This window comes from Zingiber officinale, chromosome 2B (genome assembly GCF_018446385.1).
Source record: "Zingiber officinale cultivar Zhangliang chromosome 2B, Zo_v1.1, whole genome shotgun sequence".
Lineage (NCBI taxonomy): Eukaryota > Viridiplantae > Streptophyta > Magnoliopsida > Zingiberales > Zingiberaceae > Zingiber > Zingiber officinale.
In genome coordinates, this window is record NC_055989.1 from 138,763,567 (window position 1) to 138,785,073 (window position 21,507).

The window sequence follows — 21,507 nt, forward strand, 5'->3', positions numbered from 1 at the left end:
TGATGACTACTAGTCAAGATAAACATTTACCCCGATTATACCGAGATTCGAATATTAGATCTTATTATGATAACACTTCGTATACTAGCTATTAGATCATCTCAAAAGGATCCATATAATATAGTAGGTCTCAATATTAGTCCCATGAAATAGAGAGCAAGGAGGTCGTGGAACAAAACAAATTAGAGGTATTTTAAAATCGTAAACCATCAGGATGCTTAATGGAAATTTCCCCTCCACTAATATTTTATTAATTTTCTGTATCTTCTTCTCCTCGTTATTATTTGAGAAGAGGGGTTAAAAAGCGCGACATGGCTGCGATCGTCTGACAAGGAAAACAAAAACAGAGCCGACCTCCTTCACGTCCCCGTATCGACCCCGCTGCTGGCCTCGCCATGGATGCGCATACACGCGGACGACGAACGGTAATTTGGTCCCTTGTTATCTCTCTCCCATCCTTGCGTCTTCTTCTTCTTCTTCTTCTTCTTCTTTTTCTTTGCTTCTCTCTCCCAGATCTCCGACAATTTCCTTATTTTTTATTCCAGTTGGAAGAGATCCGCCAGAAGCGAGCCGCCGAGAGAATACACAAGGTCGCTTCCGGTTCAGATCTTGAATCCTCCAATCCCTACGGTACTGTTTGTCTTCTACCTCTCTTCATTTTCGCAATCTTCTGTCTTTCTGGAAATAGTTGTTATTTTTTTTTTTTTGCGCTATCTCTTGCAGGCGCGCAGAGATCAGAGTCTGGGAATCGAATGTCAGGAGAGGTTATTTTTCTTTTGATATGTTGGTTCATTAGATAGTACGCCATGTTATTTTATGAGTTTTTGATAGGGTTCATTAGTAAATGTACCAGAACATTTGCAGGGTTTTTCAAATGTACTTTATCACCTTTTCAAGTTTCGTCTAATCGCTGCTAACTCAACGACGTGGCAATGACATAGAGGAAAACCAATAGGAAATAAACCATGACACTTTGTCTACTTGACAGGAAGGGAGTCCAAAAATAGGGAAGGAATGAGGGAAAGCAATCAATTCCACTTGTCTTTATTACAACAACAATAACAACCATCAAACTTTTATCCCACTAAGTATAGTCGGCTATATGGATTTTGCTACACCATTAGGCTCAATCTCCTAATATATCATCTATATTTAAATGTATTTCATCCTGTGTTATCATTAGTAATCAAGTCTTCTTTAGTTACATCGCCTAACTGCAACATTTAGTAGTGACCTAAGTACATTCTCATATGTCCGCACATCCACCTTAACTAACATCCTAATCTTTATGACTGTCATCTTCTACTAGTGTTCTTGCTTCATAGTCCAACATAATAGGTCTAACTGTTATTTTGTAATACTTAGAGGTTTAGAGGTACCTTACGATCATAAAGAACACCTAATGCTCTCCTCCATCTCAACCATTCTATTTGTATCTTTTATAAAACATCGCTACCAACCTCTCCATTCGTTATTTCGTTTGCAAACATCATCCAACATACTTAAAAACTTTCAGGTAATTTGTCATCTTCTATCTTAACAATTATCTTTCTATGTTTACTAAATTTAAATTCAATATATATTCTATTTTTATTCTACTAAGCCTAAAACTTTTAACTTTTAGTGTCTCCCATCAAGATTCGAGCTTAACATTTAGTCCTCGTGTCTCATAAATTAAAATAATATTATTTGCAAACAACATGCAACATGATAACATGTCTTGGATGTGATTAGTAGTTCATCTATAATTAGTATAAAAAGATATGGACTTAGAGCTGATCCTAGATGTAATCCTATTTTTATAAGATATGCTTTGGTTAAGGCCTTTAATTGTTTCAATATATATGCTACGCTAACACCTTTCTTTTCAACAATTCTAATTTCCTTTAGGACTTTGTCATAAGATTTTTTTAGGTCAATGAATATGTGGGTAAGCCTTGCTTCTTTTCTCAAACTTTTCAATTAGTTGTATGAGAAAATGTATAGTTTTTATCGTCGACCTTTGAGTTCAAATTGATTTTGAGGTCATCTTGGTCTTCTTAATCTTTTTTCTATCGCTTTCCCAACGTTCTATGGTATGACACATTAACTTAATATCTTTATAATTCACATAATTTTGTACACCTCTTTGTTTTTATAAGGGAGACTAAAGTACTTACCTTCCACTAATTAGACATTTTTCTTAGTTTTCAATATTATATTGAATAAATTTGTAAGTTTATTTTTCAGCCTATTTAATACCTATTCTACTTTTGAAATCAGAATTCTCAAATAAAAATTTAAATTTCAATATATATTCCTCTGACATGCTTAAAATTTCTAAGCTAAATTAGTCACCCAAACTTTCATTAAAAATATTGATGAAAGTACCTCTTCCATCGTTCTTTTATTTCCGCATCATTCATTAGTACCTTATTGGATTTATCTTTAATGTATCTTATTTGGGCAAAATTCTTTGTTTTCTTTTCTCTCATTTTAACTATTCTATAGATGCCCATTTTCTCCTTTAGTATAAAGCCATTAATACAAATGTTTGAAAACTTTATTCTTGCCTCCATCCACTACTTTTTTGACCTCTTTCTTGGCTACCGTATGCTTTAAAGTTTTGTTCATTCTTATAAGTAATTAGTTCTTACAAATATATAGTAAGTTATATGCGGTTCTTTTTTTTTTTCTTTAGTTTCTCCTTGTCACTACAGTGGAAGAGAAAGATCAAAAGAGAGGATGATGAGTTTGAGGTTCGTTTGGTTTGTACAATATATGAACATGCAAATATGGTTCTAAAAAAAATTATTCATTTCTGTTAACAGTATAAATATATAAAATAATTTCTTTCTTAATAGGAAGAGCTTTTAGAATAAGCGTTTTAGAATAAGTGGTTTAATATGATATTATAGTAGAAAGTTGGGTGTGAGTATCATGATTTGGAAACTCATACTGTGTGCTCATGTTGTGTTAGGTGATACTGGCAAAATATATCATTTTGGTAAGTTATCAAAACTCAATATTAATTAGCATAAATAATCTTTCCTATATCACATATGCTGTTCATACCAGTGAGTATAGTGTCACACTGATAACTATTTTGTGAGAATTGTTTCATGACAAAATTCGGTACCTCTTAGCAGCTATGACACACATCAAGATGAATTCAAGTATTATTTTTTTATAACTTGTGTTCACACAAACCACTCCAGATGAGGCAGAAAGGCTATCAAAAAATGCTACTCTAAACAATAATTGTCCTCTCTTCTTCCCTTTTCTTCTACTTTTATCTCCTTTCTTTTACCTGCAATTCACTACTAGTATAATGAGTCGGCACACTGACATAGCACCACAATTGTGTAGTTCTTGGCAAAACTTGAAACTTCGGTGCGATTTGAGATTTCAGACCTTGATTTGAATTTCTCCTATTTTTTAAAATATATAATCAATTCGTGTAGTGATTTGAGTGAATCAAATCAAGTACCCCAATGCACCAACCTCACATGAGGAGGGAGTATTAATAATATAAATATATATAAACTGTTTTTTTTTTGTGATAGTTTGAACTTTTGAGATAAGTGGGTAGCCAATCAACTTTAAGTTGTTCTTGTCTCCTTATTCCTTTTCAGTTCTTTAGTTTTTTCCTTTTGATGTATTTGAGATTTTCTTCTTGGTCCTTTTTGTATAACAAGAATTTACAAGTGATTTTGGTTCTCAATGCAGAGAGATACATATGTATTGCCATCTCAACTTAAGGATTTTGAGAATAGGAATGCAGAGCTCGAGAGGGAAAATCAGAAACTGTTAGCAAAGGTATTGTGTCAAAATTGGTAGATTTTCTTATGATAGCCAACAAAGACTGATATACTTTTGTTTTACAGCTTGATGAAAAGGAAATTCAAATAGATTCATTGATGAAGCGCTTAAATGATTTGGTAAAAATGACAAATTACACTTTAGCAAAGATTGTTGCCTGGAACTTGGAGAAGCTCTTGTTACTATTTTAATTTCTATTTTGCTTCATTTATGCCAGGAACAAGATAGTTTGCCTATGCTAAGAAAATCTCTAAAGGATATTTCCATTGAAAAGGATGCAGCAATTGTTGCCAGAGTACCCAATTAATTATAAGCTAAAAATAGTTATCTGTGTTTCTTGGTTAAGACTTGCTATTTTCTCTTGATTCAGGAAGACGCTTTGTCACAACTTCGATCTATTAAGAAACGGTTAAAGGAAGCAGAAGAGGATCAATATCGAGTATGTAATTCATGGTTGATTTGAAGTCAAATAGTTTCAAATGCTGATATTTCTTCTGTCAGTAGGCTGAACAGGATGCAGCAGATTTAAGGGCAGAACTAAATTTACTGCAGCAACAAGGACTGAGGGGGACTACTCACAGTGACATGCAGTTTGGCAGCTCACCAGACCACATCCTTTCCCTAGAAAAGGAAATATTGGATTTGAAAACTGGATTACAGGTGAATAATTTTTTCTCTCTTATCTTTGTTACTTTGAATAATATGTTGTCTCTTTTAATTTACTCTTTCTGGCTTCCTGAAATAGCAAGAGTTGCTGCTGAGGCAACAAGAGCAGCAAAAACTATCCGCAGAACAGTTACACAGCTCATCCCTGTTATCTGAAAAGAAAGAGCTGGAAGAAAAACTAGCATCTTTGAATAAAAAGATTTCAGGTTATTCACTAAAATAACAAAGTATACTTGAAATAGCTAGGATAATCCATGACTACCGGAAAAGTTGCTTCTCTGCTCTTCTAGAATATTCTTTCTAATGGAATTCTCACTTTAATTTTTCTCTTATGCCCACAGAAGATGCTTCAGATTTTGCTGTGCGCAAGATATCTTCCTTGGTAAATTCTAAAATCGCAACAATCCCTATATGCTACATTTTATCAAATATCTAACCGAACAGGAGAATGTTTGTTTGTTATTATGTGTTCCATTGAGCTAGTAAATGGTTATCATTCTAACCCTGTTTTGATCATTGCTTTGATCTTCTTGTCTGCATATTGTTTAGTTGACTGATTCATGTTTCAAAAACTTCTGATGTGCAAACATAGAAGGTTACTAATGGTCTTTAGAAGTAACTTATGAAGTTGTTAGACCTTCTATTGTGATTTGGATGGTAGCCATTGCATTCATATGCAGTACTCTTTAAAATAATTTAGAGCAACATCTTTGATGCATTTTACACGCACAAATGAAAAAGCAGCAGCGAGGCATTTGTGCATTTTGAAGGCAAACACCAATGTTAGAATAGCCAAAAAATAGCACTCTTAACTCAAGTTCAAGCCAAGTTCGGCAAGAGGTCAAGCTTTGGCCAACAAGAAATCAAGCCAGGTCAACTTTAGGAACAATGTATACCTACTAAAATAAGATCTAGTCCAACATGTTGATGCAAACAAGGGATCAACATAGAAGGTTACTAATGGTCTTTAGAAGTGCTATAGTGCAAACATTGAAGGTTACTAATGGTCTTTAGAAGTAACTTCTGAAGTTGTTAGACCTTCTATTGTGATTTGGATGGTAGCCATTGCATTCATATGCAGTACTCTTTAACATAATTTAGAGCAACATCTTTGATACATTTTACACGCACAAATGAAAAAGCGGCAGCGAGACATTTGTGCATTTTGAAGGCAAACACCAATGTTAGAATAGCCAAAAAATAGCACCCTTAACTCAAGGTCAAGCCAAGTTCGGCAAGAGGTCAATCTTTGTCCAACAAGAAGTCAGGCCAGGTTAACTTTAAGAACAATGTATACCTACTAAAATAAGATCTAGTCCAACATGTTGATGCAAACAAGGGATCAAAGAAAAAGAAATTACTTTAAAATTTGAATAATTGATTGGCAATTGTTTTAGTTTAGGTATCATATAATTGGTATCTTTTAATTTGGTAATAGTGGGTATTTAATTTGGTAGGATTTAATTGAGATTATTGTGCTTTTCTAATTAATAATATTTGTTGTGTATTATTCATTTTTCGATTAAGAATATTCTAATTTGATCAGTTTTCGTTTTCTACGCGAGATACTTTTCTTTGCTGTATGATTATTTGATGCTTCCTCAATTTCATCTTAATTTTCTATTTGGTTAAGAGCTCAATTTAGTTCTATATCAATTTGGTACTAGAGAAAATAAGAAAAGTTAGGGCATCATTTTGTTGGGGAAATTTTCTGAATATATATTTTTTAAAAATAGAATTTGGTAGCAAATATTTAGAATTAACTTTTTGACATTTTTTTTTGATGAAAAGGGTAAATAATATCATCAAAAACAAACGAGAACAATGGTAACCTATGGTTCCAACCCGTGTGAGATACCAAATCCGAGAGGATACTCATGGCATCGTGTACATGTTGTTGTATTCTCATGGCTACCAACTTACATCACTGTCAAACACAATCACACAAAACACGTTCCCAAATGGTTCCAGGACTCCTCCCAGTTTCACACCAAAGTTTCCACACCAGCCAACCATTAGCAGAAACTATTCACACCAGCATCAGCAGTCTCAGGCCAAATTGATTTCGTTTCAGCTGCTTGGAGAAGTTTAGGGAGAATCTTTGCAGAAATTTCATCCTCCTAGCTGTGCAGCAGAAATCCCTTTAGTCCTAACTCCTCTCCGATTAGCACCCACCCTCGTACAGCCAACTGGGGCTCGAGCACAGTATCAGCACAATCCATCCATGCCTCCTCTCCAGCCGATGAGCACCGCAGCACACCCAACTGCCGCTCACTCCAAACGTTGCCGGTCCCCATCACCACGATGGTCCCAAGCCGGCGAAGCGCCCTTTATCGTCTGTGCACAACACTCTAGTAGGGACAGAGTTGCTATCCAGACCATGAATTAGTTGTCAATCACGCCCTTACCAACACCAGCAGCCCCGGTTCTGTAATCTAACTCCGGATAGGAGTACCAGTAGCAAGTAGCACCTTTAATAGCATCAACAACGAGGAAGCAGTGCAGTTGAAACCACCACGACCATACTGCCTAGCTCCTAGCGGCGGTCCAATTGTTGCTGCTTGCCCACCCTGGCGTTAGAGTGTGTTGCGGAAGCTCCCACGCCATCCACCGGTTGAGGGGGAGCCCGCATTAGCAGGCATGACGACAAGATGCTTTGCGACATGACGAGCTCCTCCATCGGTAGTAGCCGTCAGCAGCTCAGCAAATGGTAGTTGCACTCTTTGCGCCGCATGAATCTCCTTCTCCGGCAGTGACAAAAACGAAGGGGATGTAGAATGTGAGCCCTAACTCCTTAAGCCTTTCCTCTTATCGGGTTTCGGGTTTCGGATTATCCCATAGCTCGAAACCCAAAGCTTGGATCCATTTGGCTGCTAGATGATGTTTTGTGTTTGAAATTTGAATTTGAAATTCAAAATTTGAATTTGAATCCGCCATTCTCGTGGCACGTCTCCTTGGTGCTGACATTTAACCGTGAACATGTCAGCTGCGTCTCCCTCACTTCCGGCGGTTGCCGTGAGCTTTAGCTTCCGACAACTATCAGTCAGTTGCACAAGCACCCTACAACATCGTTACTTCCTTGCCTCCTCCCCCACATATGAGCATCGCAGCACACCCCCAACCGTCGCTCATTCCCACCCGTCACCGTCGCCATTCACTTCACTAGCACGTCCAGTGGTCCCTCGTAGGAGAGACGCTCTTCATTGTCCACGCAAACACTCCAACATTACCAGACTAATACCCAGACCATGAAGGAAGTCACATATGAGCTTCACGTCCCCCGCCCTAACCTTACGCCTAAGATCCGACCAACTCTCCAACCTTGCCTCTTCCCCTCCAGCTTCGCGAGACACTCCTGACCTCTCCTCCTTGCGCCAACTGATCCGTACATACATCATTGTTGGGTTGTAATTCCTTCTGTTGACTGCCTAGCCAGGCTCCGGTGATGACACTGAAACGTCACCCCTCTCGTGCTTTGTCACCACCGGGGCCTCCTCCAACAAGTGAGGAAAGACTTCCTCCACCAGAGCGACCACCCCCGACAGATCTTTGTGATTGCGCTCCATAGCCAGTCCTCAATTGGTTGGGGGGCCTTGCTTAACCGGAGCAGCTCGACCTCCGGGGGTGAAGCTGGACAACTTCACTCGAAGTTGCTCCTTGATTTCTCGACAAGGTTGTGCTCCCACAACCTTTCCACTCCTTCCTTGTCGTCGACGGTGAAGCGTCTAGCGAACCTCTCTCGGTGGGGGAGGGAGGGTTCCAGGGGTGTAAATGAACCAAGCTGCTCATGAGCTATTCGAAGCTCATGAGCTATTCGAAGCTCAATTCGATAAAAGCTCGTTTGAGCTCGTTTAATGAGGCTCATTAAGATAAACAAACCAGGCTCGTTAAAATAAACAAACCAAGTTCAAGTTTCACAATACTCGACTCATTAGCTCGTGAACATGTTAGTTAGTAAGCTCATGAATCAACTTTTAAATGAAAAAAATAATAGTTTTGATATTGAATTTATAGATTTTACACTCTACTTATGAAAAATATAGACAAATATATTAAATTTATTTATTTGAATAAAATTATACATTATAATAAGAATATTATAATTTTCTCTAAATATATAATTTAGTTTTTAATGAATATTTAAATTTATAATTTATATTTATTAAGCTCGTTTAAGCTCGATAAAAGCTTGAATAAGCTCGTGAGCCATGAATATATTCGTTAAATAAAGCTCGAGCTTGACTCAATTATAAACGAGCCAAACTCAAACATTTAAGAGTTCAGCTCGGCTTGGCTCAATTACACCCCTAGTTCCCTGTCAGGAACCCTCTTCCTCCTATTCCCATCTCCTTCTCTAGAGAGAAGGGAGAACTTCTCTCTTTAAACGGGTGGTAGAGGAAGATAACTTTTTGACATTTGAATCTATTAGAGGTGAATATTGTGATAAATGTTATTTTTTCTTCTTTTTAACTTTTAGTGACAATCGTATTTTTGAAGACTAAAAATAGATGATTTTCACTAACCAAATACGAGAAAGGTTCTTTTGAGCTTTTAGATTTTCTGAAAGTTAATTTGGTAAGATCTTATATGTAGAAGTATTAGTTTTTAAGGAAGTGGTATCTTGGTAATCATTTTAATTTTAATTTATTCTTAAAATAAGGTTGTGTGAAACAGTAAAAGTCTAATTAGATTGGTGCATTCCTTAATTCGTTTTCAATTTATTTCCTAATTTTATTGGAATTCAATTTACCAAAATGTTGTGCCTTTATGTATTAATCAACTTTCGATTAATAAGACTCTTCAATTCTGTGTGTGAGATCCTTTTCTTTGCGTGAGATAATTATCTCGTGCTTTATAATTTTTTCCCACTTTTCTATGTGATTTAAGGGTTTAATTTGGTATTGCACTACTTATCCAACATCTCAAATGAAAGCATGATATCAATTATGCGCACACAACCACTAAGTGGCTTAGCAGATATCAACAATTTTCTTTTTTCAGAAATAGCTTACCATGTGTTCATTTTCTTGACTTCTACATGTTTTGCATTTATTAAAAAACCATGAAAAAAACATGTTTACTTTGAACTTGACATGATCGTAAGAGTTATTATCCACATCAGCTTACCAATTATGTCCCATAACTCTATGTTGAGTTAAAATACTTTGTTTTTTATTTTTCCACTATACCTTATTATCGCCAACATAACTGTAGTAACTAGAAATAGATCTCCTCTTAATGACAGACCAAAGCTTTTAAATATATTTAGGATAAATGGAAAGTTTTATGAGACATCAATATGATTAGCTACATTCCGTTGGAAATAACACCAAAAATAATAGTTTGTCATAGATGATAATACAAAGATGGGTTGAAATATAAAATAAAAATACTAGTTTCCAGTTAAGACTGCAAACAAGTTGAGTTGAGCCAAGCCTTTCTCAGTTGTGTTCAAGCTAGTTTATTAGGAAAATAAATGAGCCTCAATCCAACTCAATATTAACTAAGCTCAAATTTTTGTCTTCAAGATTGTTTATAAAATGTTTATTGTGCTTGAACAGAACCCAACTAAAGATAAGGTTGTCCTTATAACGTAACTAAAATTGAATTTAGATGAAACTTATGTTATTATTGAATTTTTTAACATATGATACATGATTGAGAACCATAAATTTAATAAAATATCAACAATAGTATAATAAATGTATTAGATATGTATATGCATATCAATTATAATATATTTCAATTAGATAAATAAATGACATCATTATTTAAGCTTGTAAACAAGTCTATTCATGAATTGCATATGAGCTTTGTTCATAAATGTTAATGGACTGATTTTACAAGTTTCAAGATTAATCCGATGAGCTTAATATATGTTCTTATTTATCTTTCATTTTTCATGTTGAACAAACATATATTAGCTGGTTGTTGAGCTTATTTATGAATATTTGATTCATTTGCAATCCTATGTCTTGGAGAAATAAGTTGAACACCAAAAGATGGTAAAATTTGAAAGAAAAATATGGTAAGATGATATAAACATGTTCATAGATTACCAAATTTTACAGTAACACTAATTTAGCTGATTAGAGTTAAAGATGTAATGAAGAGATGAAGGCCAAAGAAAACTTTGTTTTACATAATTAAAAGTGATTTAGAAGGGCTAGATGTTATTAGCGATTTAGCCTTATATATAAGTTTATGATGGGATAAGATTTGTAGACTACTCAAAATTGTTGGAATATAATGATTTATTATTTTGTTTTTTATGGTGGAATAAGATGTGCTAGCTTGTTACTCTTAGGTGTGTATGTTTCCTATGAAGTCTTTTGCCATAGATATCTGCTTGTGTCAAATTCTTAATGCAACCTCATAGTGGCACACTTTCTTTAAATTAAAGAATTTTTTTCTCGTCAATCAATCCATATCATACTTCATATAAGATAGAGAAAATCCCTTTAGCTTTGTAAGTGACCTCAATGCCGAGGAAATAGTGTGATTTTCTAGATTCTTACTAACATATTAGTTTCTAACTAGTTTTAAACCTCATTCATATTTTGTATATAAAGAAAATTGTAAACATTATTATCAAGACTATTGTAGAGCTGTTTTGAATAATGATGATTTGTTTTGTTGCATTTTTGGTTAACATTAGTGATTGTCTAAATTTTTTCAGTGTATGCCCAAGGATTTTGCTTAATGCCATAGACTTCTTTTTTGGAGTATTCATAGCTTGAATTCTGCATACACAAATGGTTTCTCTGTATACATTTCAAAAAAGAATATAAGGGGTTTTGACAATCCATTAAGAATATATTTCTTAACCTAGATTAATAGCCAAAAAGGAGATGAAATTTAATCGGCCAATAGGAGAAACTATATTAAAATAATCAGTGTCATAGGCATAGTTGTTAGAATCATATGATTCACTATTTGTATCATACGATATTGTATAATCATATAAAATGACATTGTTCTTATACATGAATAAGAAATGAAAGAATTGGCTTTTTTTATGATTCTAAAAATAAGCTAGAAACTTACTAAAACTTATACTTATGCATTGAAATTAAATAATTAAATTAAATTTACTCTATAAATTAAACTAAATATTTTATAAAATAAAGGAAGAATGATGAATTTTATATTTATATGATGGAAGTAAAAAGGTTGAACTTGATCTGAAAAATATCTTGTTAAATGAAGACACAAAATTTATAATAACTAATAGGAACTTGACACTTAACAAGGATTACAACATGTAGATACATAAAATGAAAATAAGAGCAACAACGGAAATGATTTAGAAGTGCTGTCATGTTTAAGTTGCCTTTTTTTTATAACAATACTTTCTTTGTATCAAAGACATTTGATACTATTTTGCATTCTTTTTGTAAATTATTCTGAATAAAATAAAATTATTTTTAGTATCTTATAATTATTTTGTTGTTTTACGATCCACAATTTAATATGGTTCACGATACATTAATTTAAAAATGATTCATGATACTTGTTTTTGCAATTTATTAGAAGGATTAAATTAAATAGGGCAATGAAAAGTCAGGCAGTGAGCCTGAGGGCAACCTCAACCATCTATACCTTGAAAATGCTTTTGCCTTAGTTGCTCTAGAAGCCACCTATGATGTTGACACGCCACACCACATTTTTTTTCCTGATTGACAACCTCTTCTTCTCTAAGCAACCATGTCAATCCTCATGGAGGGTAACCCTTTCAGCCTCCCAACATGTCTTATATCTCCCATCTTCCGTAGACCATCTACCCATAACATGTGGGAGGAGTCCTCCAACATTGTCTGAAGTAGTTTCTCCTTTGCCCTTTTTGTCTGCCACAAGCTCACTTTTAGTTGGCTTGCTTTCTCTTCTATCATCTTCACCAAGTTGGTTTCCTTCGATTGCAATGATCCTTGCATATCTCCCGTTTATGGTTCTCGCTTCCTCCTCTTTGTAGCCAAGAAGTTCCTTTAAAGGTCGATGGACCTATATCCAATTGGCCCTAGGGATCAAAGAGGAGAGATTTACCTTTTTGAAAATATGAAAGCAATGCAGCAACTAGGTGAAGGAAAGCACTGCCACTACCTGCCTATGCTCAAAACCTAACTGCTTGTGGCCTCTCACTAGGTGCATTCAGGGGGATAGAAATACAACCACTATCAACCTCTATTCATGAACTAAGTCTGATGACTAATGTGCTTCACATGGGCATAAGCACTATCACAACCAACCTTTGATCTCAACTGACAATCGGTCAATGATCGGACTTTATGTGGATGTGAACACTTCCACCACTAGCCTCTGCTCACGGCTTGACCCAACAGCCTAATGTGAATGTGAGCATCACCATTGGTAGCCTCCGTTAGCGAAGTGTTCCTTGGTTGTGTTCTCTGTTTACTGTCTTTTGTTTCTTTTGCATCTCTGTATTATTTATCTATGTTCATTGTTTCCATGCCTAGTTTATGCTTTTGCTTATAAGAGTTTGCTTTGTTATAAAACAAGTTGGGCATAGCTAGTGCCTATGTTTTAACTTGAGGGTGAATATTAAAAGTATTATATTATAGGGTTATTAGTCTAATCAATTTAATCCCACAGTAGTTTAAGAATTAGGATTTATCATGAAGCTATACCTGTGTAATATTATCTCTAAGGATGATAAGAAATATAATATTTTTCTATCCCTAAATTCTAAAACTGAGCATGTGTTTTACTTATTAATCTTGCAACCTTAGAGGAATACACTGGTTCCATCAGCATAAAACCAACCAAATTCGAGGTGGAGAATTTGCTTCTTCCTTATGCCATGTAATAGGGGCAAATGGTTCGTTCATGGCATGATTCTACCATAGGTCAAGGGCTTTTTACAACAACATAGGCATAATCTCAAAAAAAAAAAAAAAAAAAAAAATTCAATGACGACGACTAAAATTTGAGAAAATGAAACGAAACAGAAAGGGATAGTCTGAACAATTGGATGAATGATGTCAGCAGTACTTATTCTTTGAAAGCAATGGCTTTTTGTTTTTTTTTTTAAATTTCTATTGAAGGTAGTAATAGAAGGTCTGTGGATAAATTTGAACTAGACATCAATGGACTCAAGCAGTCTAGTGGATTAGTACAAATGTGGATAGACATGCATCCAGAAAGTATTATCTAGTTCTAAAGGAAATGATGGGCACCAAAAGAATGCAACATAAACCATAACCTTTCTTGGCGTTAGAGAATTCCAAAAGAAATGCAGCGAATACTGTGGTTGCATAATTTGGATCATGTAACCGCAACAAAATTTATGTTAATGAATGAGAATTCATTTTCAGAAAGCACACAAATTATTGACTTAACACGTCATGATTTTGCTTAATTCATACGGGCTTCCTATTGTCTTTAATTTTTTTTTGGGCTATACAATATATTGCTTATCTATAACATCACCATGTTATCTCTTTAATAACAGGACAAGGAAAAATTTGAAAAACAGTTGCATGACATGGCAGTTATGGTTGAGAGGCTTGAAAGCAGTCGACAAAAACTACTTATGGAGGTAATCATTGTCATCAAACAGAAACACAATAGACCTTATTATATTAATTAAGTCCCTTATATCTGTCTTTGCAGATTGATTCTCAGTCTTCAGAGATAGAGAGGCTGTTTGAAGATAATTCCAACTTGTCAGCTTCTTATCAGGAAGCAATGGAGACTGCCATGCAGTGGGAGAGCCAGGTATATATTGTTTCATTTAGTTTATTGCAATTGGCCTCACTGAATTCTAATTACCTTTGTTAGCTAATGAATGGGAAACTGATTATGTCAGAAGAGGTGATGTGGCACCAGAAACTTAAGTCGCCAGAAAGAAACTTTGTTATGAAAAAATGAATTAACATGGGGAATCATAGACTTGACAGCACAGGGACAATTGCCTAGGGAAGGTCAGGATCACCGAAGGGAGGAGGAATGCCATGGTCAAGAATGGGATAAATATGATTTTTAGGGATTTGATTAAGTGCTAAAAATACTAGATTGATTAATTAATGACACTTAATACTGATGTTTTAGAAAAATGTTAGTTATCTCTTGAAATTTTTCCGATGCTAAATAAAGCATTGGCAGTGCCATCTTCAGCTAAAAAATTAAAATACCAATGCTTTTTGATGCATTATTGGGTACTTGTTGCTAAGTAGCCTTTTTGTTGTAGTGTTAGTTTAGCTGAGAAAAATATCACTTATTTCTCTATTGAATAAACTTCCTCCCTGTATTTAGAAAGTACAATACACAAGTACCTAGTGTAATTATGTATATTACAGGTGAACTAATAACACAGCTAACATTTTTCCCGCATATCATATATCACTTTATACATCTTAGAGGTGGTATAATACAAAAAAGAAAATACATCTTCTATCTCCTTACTAAGAAGATGATTTTCCCATAAATATGACTTTTTTGTGCAAGGTTAGCACTTTTTTCATTGTTTGCTGAAATGGAAAGTATTTTGCTTAGAATATTTTAGTAAATGGTAGGTTTCCATGTGTGGATGACACTGCTAATCATGGATTCTCAGGTGAAGAACTGTCTGAAGCAAAATGAAAATCTTCGTATTCTAGTGGACAAACTTAGATCTGAACAAGTCAGCCTATTGCAAACAAGTGATGGCATTATTCAATCAGATGCTGAAAGTGCAGAAGGTAAAGCTGATTCAGAAAATAGGTTGCTTAAGGTGAGTTCTCAAAACTAGCATCAATGTCATTACAGGAAGCTTGATTTTATGGAAATTAAAAGGTCTAGCATCAGTGTCATTACAGGAAGCTTAATTTTATGGAAATTTAAAAGGATAGCTTACAGATGCTATCTTTTAAGAAAATGTTTTAGGAAGATTATATATAACAGATTCATTTTCTAGGTTCTCACTGATGCAGTGTTTATTAGCATATTAACCAAAGCCAACTGTGTTCATATTCTTGTTGTAAATCAAGTTTTACTAATGAAACTTCATTTATTGTTTAATAGAATAAGTACTCATGACTTTGGTATTTTCTCCTAGGATAGACCCCTCCAAGAATTTTAGTTCATTTGGATTTCTGATCTGGTCCTCAAGTGTTTGTGAATTACCAACTTATATGCATGCAAGATTATCGGTCACTGGCATATAAAAGATTATGCTCACAGAATACTTAACAACTTTCCCAATTTGCTTGTTTTAGGATCTGTTGGTGAAAGAACAGAGCAGATGTGATGCATTGTATGCAGAGGTCATGAAGCTTACTGCTGAACACAGACGTGCTGTCCAAGCACGCAACAGTCTCATATGCCTGTATTCCCCTATCCTATATTCTCTTTAGCACTTTCTATTAACAATTTTTTTTGTGAGTATTAATGCAAGTTAGAAATCTTATTTTAGTTTTTTTTTAGACTTTCTAAGAGCTTCTTTTGGTTGATTCTCATGTTCGAGTGAATAAGATATACAAGGTAGTCTTTTGAATTGGCAGATGTCTTGTTTCTGTAGATAGGGTATTTTTGGTATAAGTTTGTTTAGGGCATGATTTTATTTTGGTTATTTTCAAGTTTGTTTAGGTTGTAGTCTTTAAAAGAAATCTCATTCTGTATCTCAAGGAATTTTCTTCTTAATACTATTAGTCTTGGTGTGGTTTTAGTACTACATTAAGTGGTGATAGTGCTAAATGTGTATGTGCTCTTGTTCTCTCTATGCTCGCACCTTGATTCTTTCTTATTTCCCCCATATCCCAATCACTATAATGAAGCTAACACTAATTCACTCCCTTTATATCCCAACTTTTTTGAATTTAATTCCTATAAATTCTTCACTATAAAATAACAATTGCACCTGTGTTCCTTCATCTACTACATATTACCATCCCACCTATTGGTGACAACAAGCTCATGGGGGCAAGGCCTTCTTCTTGCCAATCCACCCTAAACCCAGAAGGGCTTCCTGCATCTCCAATGTCTTAGAAGGCACAATTATAATTGAATTGTAAATGCACTCCTCCTTCCAACTTTTCCACAAGTGGTAACTACTACAAAAATTGACACCTAGAATGCCTACTTCACGTGCTTGCTTTAGATTTGCATCCAACCTCTTCCCTTGTAAGTCCCTTTCTTCTCTACCAGCCTAAACCAACCATCTTGTGCACCTTGTTTCCCATCACTGCTCTCCTCTATGAATAAGTTCCCTAATGTTGCACCTCTTTGGTTGGCCGGGGCGCTGGGGACAAGCGTAGTCGCCTTTTGCCACCTAATGTTGCACCTCTTTGTCCCCACGAGTGCCCAATTGGCTAGAGGGTGACATATTTGCTATGATGGGGGTAGGGATCAATTTCTAGAGGGCGTATGTCCTCTGGAAAAAAAACTCCCATCCTCTAGCCACTTGGCGGTTAGCTATAAGTTGACCTCATGATTTACCTCCTTTCACATAACCTGGGGACGGACTATGAGGGGTGCTTAGGTCAGCGTAATCACCCCTTTAATGTTGCACCTCAACCAACCATTGAGATCCTTGCCTCTCTTCATCTATGCACCTTTTCTTTCTCAATATCAATAGACTTCCATCGATAAGTAATATTCTTCTCCTTAACTTGTATAGTTTTTTAGATGTGCTTCTCAATAGCCTTCTCGACGTTTATCAACAATGTTCACATTGTCCTTGCCTTTACTCTTGTTCAAATCTAGCTCTGCAACACTTACTCTACACCTCTTGTCGAATTCAAGATCACTTGACAATCCCAAATCTATTGTGACCTTTCTTCCTTTTTTTTCTTAAGTAGCAAATTGCATCTCATTCTACATCTAAGAAAACTGCTTAGTTATCTTCCATTGTCTTCCTTATTGTGCTTACTGAAGCTCAATTTAAAGTTAAGACAATCTATAAATTTGAAGCCCCTTGCAGAGGTTAGTGTGATGTTATGTCGTGTTTGTATCTAATATGGTCTCCTATCTTGTAAATATTTAATTTTCTTTTCTTGTAAATATTTATGTCATTTTATAAACTATGAATCCATCTGTCACCTTAAATCTAGGATGCATGCTCAAGAAATTGGCCTCATTTTGATGGTTGTGCGGACAAAGAAATGTGTGATCTAAATTGGCTCCGTAGAACGCTCAACTTGAAACAATGGAGGATGACTTTTAGATATATTGTAGGGAAAATAACTTTCTCGTATTTGATTATTGCACCTGCTTGTCAATTATTATAACCAACTAGGTCATTTGGTCAAACATCTTTTGTATTGTGTAAACCTGGCTTCAGTCTAAACCATCTCCTAGGTTGTAATGTTTGTCTTATAGAAGTTAAATTCTTAAGTGAAGGTTGTCCTTAGCAAATAGATTTTTCACAAGTCCTACAGGGGCTAAGCATTTGGCTCTTGATAAGTGGCATTTGGGTTATGTTTTCTCTGACATAACTACATTATTAATAAAACCTTCAAAGGAGTGCCCATGACAAAGATTTAAACAAATATGGCCTAAGGCACCTCTAGTGAAGGCTCTAATAGGGTCTTAGAGCATGGTAATATTGTTATGCTTCGCACGAGCTAGGTTTGCTGCGAAACTAGCTTTGCTTGCTGCATGTAGATTGCTATAATGTCAAAGTAAAGATATATACAATGTTAACCAAACAAACTAATTGCATACCTCTAAAGAAACTCCATTAGTACTATATACACACATCTTAGCAAACAATTTGGAGGTCAAGAATTCCAAAAGTGAGCATGAAATGCAAAGTGGATATAAGAGAGAACTGTATGATATATATAAAAAAAATCTCGTAACAGAATCCAAGGAACAGAAAGTAATCAAGATCTTTGTTTTAGGCTTTAGCCCAGTTTAAGACACTAATCTTTTATCATAAATTCCTCTTAACTCAGCTCTTAGACTAATTCATCATTTATCATATTTTCTCTTTTATTCACTTATTAGTTTTTTTAATTTAATTCATCAATAAATCCACAAATATACATATGGCAAACAATCCACAGTCTACCTAATAAAAGATGCACCGTGTTTAGGGATGAATAACCCACAATCCATCCAAAACGAAGTACATCATAGAAATATATATGAATATATAGGATGAACGGTCCACAATTCACTCAATATGAATACATCATGTGTATGCGCATATACATACATACATAGGATGAATTACCTGCAATCCACCTAAATTGCACCTGACATAGGAATAGAGTGAACCACCTATAATCCACCCATTGAGAAGATCATCTCATATAAATTGGTTGAGGTCTACATATGTGCCAAAAGACCCAAGGGCTCTTTTTAAGCACAGAGCCAATGCTCTATATACAAGTAATTATTTTATTTACTTATTTTAATATAATAAGTCATGCAACTTCACGCAAAATTATGTTTCTTGAACTAAGCCTGGGATGACATAATAGTTTCTTATTCAAAAGGTCACCTAAATTTAAAATATCTGTAACTCGTCAAGGGTTCAGTTCCCTTTGGTTGAAAATGGTGATACAAATTAGGAATCTTATTTTATTTTCAGAGTTTTTAAAAACTTTATAAGAGCTTATTTTGGTGGATCCTCGTGTTCAGTAGAATAAGTAATTCAAGATGGTCTTTTAAATTGATATCTTGTTTTAGAAGAATAGGATATTTTTTATACGAGTTTATTTAGGGATGGTTCATTGTGTTTCTTACATGCAGTTATAGACCTGCACTAAAAGACATAGAGAGCAGCCTAATGAAAATGAAGCAAGATAGCTATGCAGCAGTTTTCTGATGATATTTGAGGTACATATACCTTCTCATGCTTGAGAAATATATTGAAGCTACCTGGGATTGTACTAACCTGTCTGCTAATTTAAATAAATGAACTTTACCATATTATAAAATGTTTTAGGTAAGTAAAAGTCGCATCCAAGTAGTAAACTTTTTTCACTGATTTATCTTCTCTCCCATATCTAATAAATATTCATCCCCTTTGTGTTAATTTATTAGTATTCCATGTGATCATCATCGAGCATCAAGTGTCAGGTAGTTAGAGTTGGCTACATGGATCTTATTCCACCATTAAGCAGGCATGCTAGACTATATCACTCTTCATTTTAATTAGAGTTTTGTTTGACTGGCTTCTATTCCTCGTGTGTATTTTCAATTTGTCTAACTATAAAATCTATTGGTCTAACCGAAATTTACACATTTTAACACCGGCTGTCAAGGCTTACTAACTTAACTGCCCCGGGTTGAGTCAGCATTAGCTGTTTTAGTCAAGTAGATTAAAAAAGTCATGACATTATTAAAATGGAGAGAAAGAAAATGAGTTCACGAAATACTAGTAAACTAATTGGGTGCTTATAAAATAACTCTTAGATTTATGAATTGCTAGTGCTTTTCGAATACCCTGATAGGATGGGAGTCGCTTTGTCCATATTGCTAATGCATACTGCAAAGCTAATGCTTCAGCCACATTTTATCCAATTTAAGAATGTTCAATATACTTCATATGAGCTTTTTCCTCTGACCTGCTGTATGCTAATTTGCCACAATATTTTCAGAATCATGCAATAACTGATCCAATCTCATCGTGCCAAATTATGATATCTTGTGATTCTTCATATTGTCTGGAAGAATAATTATTGATTAAGCATGAATATTTACACATTTTTAACACTCCCTTTGATTGTGATAATATATGAGCATGCAGGTCCTGCCCAAGAATTTTTACCCAGGACGTCAAGACATCCTTTGACGCTACCACCTGCATCTAGTATTCCTGTTGGCACACAACAATTCTGTGCCAGATCTTATAAGGAGGTTCCAATTCACAAAGTTCAATCCCACTTGATTGTGTTGCGACTTTTGTGTATATTGAACGACATCAAATGTGGAAAGGTAGTAGCAATCCCTGTAAGTTATGACCTTTTCACTCTTAACTATAGAAGTATGGCAAGAACCCGATAAGAGGTTAGGAACGACGATGATCGCTATATAATTCTGTTTTAAGTTGATTATGGTTTCCCTTCAGTTTTACTATCAAACGTACCATTTTCCTCTTAAAGATCTCAGTTTAAGTTCATTGTATTCTCGACCTGCATTATTGGTGAAACATGTGCAGGAGGGTGTGCATGAACCAGATCTGCACGCAGGAGGTAGGTTAGCATGATGCCTGCTGCTGCACAACCGATGATGCAGCACTGCTTGTTGTTGCACCACCCTGTATGGGGTTATTGCCAACCTCAGACTTTAGGTTAAAAAAAAACACAAATAAAATGCTCTTATTATGAGTGTGATACAGTGGTAAAACACTTAGGGTGCGTTTGGTTCAAGTCATCATATATAACCTTGGTTATGTGATTACCAGGTAATCACATAACCAAGGTTATAGGGAATAAAACATAACCAAATGTTGTTTGGTTCAACTTAGGTAATGCAACAAAACTTGTTTGTTTGAAGGTTTTAATAAATACCCTATTTTAATATTTTACCGTATTATCCTCAGTTACAAAACTAACTATACATAATAATAATAATAATAATATTATTATTATTTATTTATTTTTTAATGTTTTTTTACTTTTCTTTTTCTTGTATATTTTTTTACTTTTTTATGTGTTTTTTATTTTTTAATGTTTTTATATTTTTATATTATTTATATTTATATTATTATTTTTACATTTTTTTAATTTTAATATTTATTTATTTATTTTATTTTTAAAATTTTTAAATTTTTATAATTTTTTTTTATTTTTAAAAATTTTTAAATTTTTTTAACATTTTTTAAATTTTTTTTTTATTTTTTTTAAAATTATTTATTTTTTTAAAAAAATTAAATTTTTTATTTTTTTAAAATATTTTTTTATTTTTTTTACATTTTTTCATGTTTTTTCTTATCAGAGGGTATTTTTGGTATAAAAAAATTCGTTAACTTCGGAATCAAGAAAAACCTTAGTTTTATGAGGTTTTTCGATTCCGGGCTGCATGACCCTTTTGCTGACGTATCGGGCATGGAATATTACTTGGGAATCATCGAATACCTAAACCAAACAAGAT

At 34.5% G+C, this 21,507-nt stretch overlaps 1 protein-coding gene across 2 annotated transcripts; it reads left to right on the forward strand.

The window, feature by feature from the left end:
* The first annotated feature begins 269 nt into the window (after positions 1 to 269).
* LOC122047433 (paramyosin-like) lies at positions 270 to 20,481 on the forward strand. Of its 2 annotated transcripts, XM_042608736.1 has the most exons (17): positions 270 to 425; positions 546 to 630; positions 724 to 764; positions 2,681 to 2,738; positions 3,709 to 3,798; positions 3,867 to 3,920; positions 4,019 to 4,096; positions 4,172 to 4,240; positions 4,306 to 4,461; positions 4,547 to 4,673; positions 4,809 to 4,849; positions 13,937 to 14,023; positions 14,098 to 14,202; positions 15,041 to 15,196; positions 15,681 to 15,790; positions 19,162 to 19,248; positions 20,162 to 20,481. In XM_042608736.1, the coding sequence occupies exons 1-16, from the start codon at positions 400 to 402 to the stop codon at positions 19,235 to 19,237; spliced, it is 1,359 nt and encodes a 452-aa protein (XP_042464670.1). In that variant the 5' UTR covers positions 270 to 399; the 3' UTR covers positions 19,238 to 19,248; positions 20,162 to 20,481. The 2 variants fall into 2 exon arrangements, with proteins under 2 accessions (XP_042464670.1, XP_042464672.1); XM_042608738.1 differs by lacking the exon at positions 2,681 to 2,738.
* The last annotated feature ends 1,026 nt before the right edge of the window (positions 20,482 to 21,507 follow it).